This window comes from Priapulus caudatus, unplaced genomic scaffold, assembly GCF_000485595.1.
Source record: "Priapulus caudatus unplaced genomic scaffold, Priapulus_caudatus-5.0.1 Scaffold85, whole genome shotgun sequence".
In the NCBI taxonomy this organism is placed as follows: Eukaryota; Metazoa; Priapulida; class Priapulimorpha; order Priapulimorphida; family Priapulidae; genus Priapulus; species Priapulus caudatus.
The window spans coordinates 213,320-219,163 of NW_014577146.1; the positions used below are offsets into that span (position 1 = coordinate 213,320).

Consider the following 5,844-nt stretch of genomic DNA (forward strand, 5'->3'; position numbering starts at 1 on the left):
GTGTGTGTGTGTGTGTGTGTGTGTGTGTGTGTGTGTGTGTGTGTGTGTGTGTGTGGAGGGGGTTAACAAAAATTAAATACTTCTAACCAATTCCGTGATTTCCTCACGCATGTATTAGAGTATTATATAGTACCTTAGCAATACATGACCATAGCAATAGTACGCTGAACAAGTGGTAAAGCCAAGTTGTTGTTAAATTGTTTTTTTCTTCAAAAATATGCGAAATTGCTGGAATTTAATGTGAGGGCATTTTTGCTAGTGGGGGTAAATGTGAAACGAACATCTTCGTATGGAAAGACGCGTGCCGTCGGAGTAGAAATTCGTAGCTATGTCGTTACTGCATCGCTCGTCTCGTACGTGGCAACACATACGAGGGTTGTGCATGTGTTTTACAGTTCCTTCACTTCCTACTAATAATGAAAATTCGATTAAAAATGCTCATGCGCTTGTTGAATAACAAGTGTTAAATCCCTCCGGTGTATTACGTCGGGTACGTTGTATTTTCAAATAACGTCATCTGTGATATATTCTTTTGGGTTATTCCACGCGGTCATTCGTGGGAGCGTGCGTGATTCTCTGCGTGCGTGCGGGTGCATTTATCGCGAAGTTCTGCGCAGTATATTAACTTATTTGTTTTTGCTTGCAGGTTTTGCTAGGATTTACGGATATCCGGTGGGCATCGTGGGAAACAATGGCGTGTTGTTTGCGGAGTCTGCACTGAAGTGCACTCACTTCATTGAACTATGCTGCAAGCGCAAGATTCCGCTCGTGTTCCTGCAAAATATAACAGGTACATTATATATATAACAGGTATAAAGTATAACAGTACAAAAGTACAACAGTACAAAAGTACAACAGTACAAGTGTAACAGTACAAAGTATAACAGGTAAATATAACAGCTACATATTATGGTGTGTAGGCTGACGCGAAGTGGCAGTGAATAGTGAAGGTAGAGCGAGCAATGAAAGCCAATATCTGTGTGAATATCTGTTTTGTCAATGCTCTGTAAGAGCGTTTTGTCTTCATAGTGTTATATAGCAGCGACGTGATAACGCTGGCGTGAGTCTGACAAAGTTCGCCAATATCTCCAGTAAAATATCTCCATAAAAAGCAGACAAAAAACGCTCCATCTTCGCCCGAGGGATAATAACCCCGGACGTGGCTTTACCCGATGTAAAGAGATGTGCTTAAAGGAACAATAGGTCCATTGATTATGCAATGTTAACGAATGCTAGAGTAACTGGCACCTTGTGTTGGCACCTAGCCGCAACACTATCTATACGTGCGTGCGTCCTTTCATCCGACTGCATAACCCATACAACCAAGGTTTTCAGGCTCACATGTGGGTGCCTGTAATTGCATATTAGCCCGGCAGATATGTGCAATATTTGAGGGAATTGTGATTTTTATGATACAAGCATGAGCTTTGGCACACGGTCAGAGCATGCCCCAAGGAAGATTTTTGGCTATAGGGCCATCGCATATTTGTCCCATGGCAACAATGCGCTTCCAAGATGGCCACCATTCAAATCCATTATCCTTCATTTTCAGCTAATATTCAACATAGAAACATGATCTTGGTGCCTAAACTAACATTATCGGGGTCAAGGAACACATTGCAATCAAAATCATTATCGGTCGGAGGCCGCGATCTTGAATTTCAAGATGGCCGCCATTCAAATCCATTATCATTTAATATTTCAGCTAATATTCAACATAGAAACATGATCTTTGTGTCTAAACCAACATTATCGGGGTCAAGGAACACATTGCAATCAAACTGCTTATTGGTCGGAGGCCGCTATCTTGAATTTTAATATGGGCACCATTCAAACCCATTATCATTTAATATTTCAGCTAATATTTAACATAGAAACAAGACCTTTGTGTCTAAACCAACATTATCAGGGTCAAGGAACACATTGCAATCAAAATCATTATCGTCGGAGCCCGCCATCTTGAATTTCAAAATGGCCGCCATTCAAATCTATTATCCAATTCAATTTATTTCAATGCACATGACAATTACATTTTAAAGGTATCATATTGGTTCAACAAATTAATTAACAAAGCTAATAAATTGAAAGAGCTGTGAAGAGTCACAAGAGATTGTGACCATACATAACCTGCTTAATATACATGTTGGATGATTACATGTTGGATCAAAGTGCTCAGCTTTGGTTGGTGGGATGTTTTCAGTGGTCTGAGACCCTTGGCTGAACACGTGCTTTCTTGCCTCATCCACCTTGCTCGTGACACTGGTTCTGCTATGCATGTTGACAACGAACCTTTCTATCAAATTTCGAGTTTGCGAGTCAACTTCATGTGGTTGTGATAGGAGAACAAGAAAGGCACATGTTACTTGAGGATATGCTAACCAAGTTGGACATGCCGACTTCTTCCCATGGCCAAGGAAGCTGGATACAGTGTCACACCCACTCAGGGCATGGAAAAACATTAGTGCTTTCGCTTTCACACCTAGGCTGTTGGGAATTGCATAGATTGGAATGTGTCGCAAGTTTGAACCACCACCAAAGCTGACCCAGTGCATATATCCAGTGCATATCCAGTGGTGAAGCAGGCAGTGGAGATTCTTAATCTTGGTCAGGGACCCATCATCACTGTGGTTCAACTTATGTATACAGTGGCAAAACAAATCCAGTGGAGCTGGCCAGCGACTCACGACGAAGATCACTTTATTGTGATGTTTGGTGGGCTTCACATTGAGATGGCGGCACTCAAGATACTTGGCGACTTTCTGGAGGGGAGCGGCTGGAATGGAGCACTTGTACAAGCTGGAGTTACTACTCCTGGGGACAGCAGATTCCTTTCTGAAAGCCTCCCATGTGACATGCACCCGACGCGTTCATCAAGTCACAGCCAGTAGCCCATTTATCTACAAAACGCCTACACTGAGTACAGCAATAACCTGGACGAGGGAAACGATCTGATGTCCCTGGAAGATTGTTGCACTGAAAGAGCTGTGTCATGTCCCCAGTTCCACTTCTGGTCCATCATCCTGCAGCTGGAGATAGAGGTGATGATCTACGTGCGATCAATATGGGAGGCCGACTTCCTACTCTATATAGATCCCCTGACCAAGATTGTGCCTTGGTTCTTTGCCTTGGGACACACCCACTATGCCAGATGAATACCAGTCCACTTGCGTGAAAGATACTCATCCTGATGTCCACCGCCAGTTTCTGAAAGGAAACGTTTCTGTGAAAAAGACGACACGCAGCTTCTCTGCTATTGCCATTGACCAGGCCCACGAGCAGAACAATGCCTCTGTGAAAGTTGACGGTGGTGCTGTGGGCCTGACAGAGAACACTGCAGCTCTACGACGTTGGCTGGTGTGTGGTCCCGAGATGGCACGTGTGATTGGAGAGTTTAGGGCCTCCACTGAGAAGAGAAAGAAGACTAACACCCTGCACCACGAGCAAACCAAACATGCACAAATGGCATTTGCAAATAATATATTTGCAATGTAGATCTTCTCGTACTGGATACTAGACACTTTGCAGATGCAGCCGTCATCGACACTGTGAACCAGATTGAGAAACTTGAACAGGACCAATATGACACCTTTATCAGCGAGCGCCTGGTCAACCAGACGAAGCCCATCAGAGATCCCATCAACAGGAACAACCTCCCTCTATTCAGCCGGCCTTCAGTCCAAGAAAAGTCCAGGTCCCAACAACAGCTCTCATCCCTGTTCTCTAGGCTGTGCATTGCATCGCAGATACGTGATGGAAATCTTGAGGAGTTCTTTGAGCATGAAAACCAGGCGTGTCCACCAGCATTGTCGCAAATGGGCAAGCTGAGAACTGGTACCAAGTCAGACTTGGTGGGCTGTTTAGAGGACCAGGTTCCTTCACAAGAGAATGCATCCGACCCCATAGTACGGTCATCATCCTTGATGGGGCTGCTCTCGTGAACATGCTACGAAATGGTGCTGCTCTCGTGAACATGCTACGAAATGGTGCTGCTCTCGTGAACATGCTACGAAATGGTGCTGCTAAGACATTTTCCGATTACGCGCAGCAAGTGTTCTCACCATACATGCTGTCTCAGATGCAGCATGTCAGCAGGGTGGATGTCGTGTGGGATGAATATCTCCCTAAAAGTCTGAAGGCCGAAAAACGCAGCAAGAGAGGGAAGGGAGTTCGTAGACGCGTTGAGCCATCCAGTGCCATTCCTGGAACCTGGCCGGAGTTTCTGACAATCAACGACAACAAGGCTGAGCTATTCACCTTCTTGGCATGTAGTGTGACAGTCGTTGAAACTGACAAACAAATAATCAGCACCAATCATGCTGACGTCCTCTATACTCAGCCCCGAGATATCTCAGGTCTTGCACCATGCACACAAGAGGAGGCTGATACCCGCATCCTACTGCACCTAGCAGATGCTGTGAAGGAAGGGTATACCAAGGTGTCAATACGCACAGTTGACACGGATGTGCTAGTGCTGGCAGTGTATATTAAGCAGGTTATGTGTGGTCACAAGCTCTTGTGACTCTTCACAACTCTTTCAATTTATTAGCTTTGTTAATTAATTTGTTGAACCAATATGATACCTTTAAAATGTAATTGTCAGGTGTAAATAAAGTGATTGAATTGCATTGAAATAAATTGAATTGGATAATGGATTTGAATGGTGGCCATTTTGAAATTCAAGATGGCGGGCTCCGACCGATAATGATTTTGATTGCAATGAGTTCCTTGACCCCGATAATGTTGGTTTAGACACAAAGATCATGTTTCTATATGTTGAATATTAGCTGAAATATTAAATGATAATGGGTTTGAATGGCGGCCATCTTAAAATTCAAAATGGCGGCCTCCGACTGATAATGATTTTGATTGCAATGTGTTCCTTGACCCCGACAATGTTAGTTTAGGCACCAAGATCATGTTTCTATGTTGAATATTAGCTGAAAATGAAGGATAATGGATTTGAAGGGCGGCCATCTTGGAAAATGGCCGCCATTGTTGCCATGGGACGAATATGCGATGGCCCTATTGCCAAAAATCTTCTTTAGGGCATGCTCTAACCGTGTGCCAAAGCTCATGCTTATATCTTAAAAATCACAATTCATTCACAGTGCTCGAAATAAGCGTTGTCCGGTTGTCCGAGACAACCAGAATTTGTGCCGGACAACCTAACCAGTCTAAGACATTGTCCGGTGGACAACCAAGAAAAAAGTTGACGAAAAAACGTACTTTATTTATGTTTTTCTCAGTGGTTCTCCAAGAGCACTTATAGCCTGGCGGCCCGCCATTAATCTATGGTGTGGTAAAGCGACGCATACCAGCTGCTATTTCCAACACTGGTATATGTCAGATTTTCTGATTTATGAGAGGTGAACTCGATTTGGAACCAGCAAACCAGCAAGTTCACCCCTACATTTTGGTATTTTTATTCCATTATTATTTTGAATTTTCCGATAGCCCATGAAAAACAAACAACATGCAGTGGGGATTCATGTTGATCCGAAAGTTAAAAAAGAGAGAATTGTCGTAGTCAGAATGAAGGCTGTACATGTACTCAAAAGTGCTGCAAATACTATCTCCTGCAATCTACATTTTCAAAATTTTCTGGGGGAGGACCCCCATACCCCCCCCCGCTTGTTTTTCACCCTCTCCTTAGAATCCCAGACCCACCACTGAACAATTACATATCTTGGGAGCAGAGAACAATGAACAAAAATGTCGCCTATTCACATGGCACCCAAAACAAAGATTGCAGAGAAGGTAGAGGAGCCGTAGGGTGTGGAGAGGGAGGCGGAGGAGCCATTAAAATATTAAGTCAGCCACTATTTTGCGCAGTTTGCTGTTTTT

At 43.7% G+C, this 5,844-nt stretch overlaps 1 protein-coding gene across 2 annotated transcripts in view; it reads left to right on the top strand.

Annotated features, from left to right (window-relative positions):
* The window catches only part of LOC106804741 (methylcrotonoyl-CoA carboxylase beta chain, mitochondrial-like), a 66,883-nt gene that overhangs the window by 29,817 nt on the left and 31,222 nt on the right, over positions 1 to 5,844 (top strand). For both annotated transcript variants that reach the window (XR_001393357.1, XM_014806063.1), the window contains exon 10: positions 647 to 790. Coding sequence is in view for 1 of the 2 variants with exons in the window: in XM_014806063.1 (XP_014661549.1) it covers positions 647 to 790 (144 nt within the window). In the remaining variant the exon portion in view is untranslated. The remainder of the gene's footprint in view (positions 1 to 646; positions 791 to 5,844) is intronic.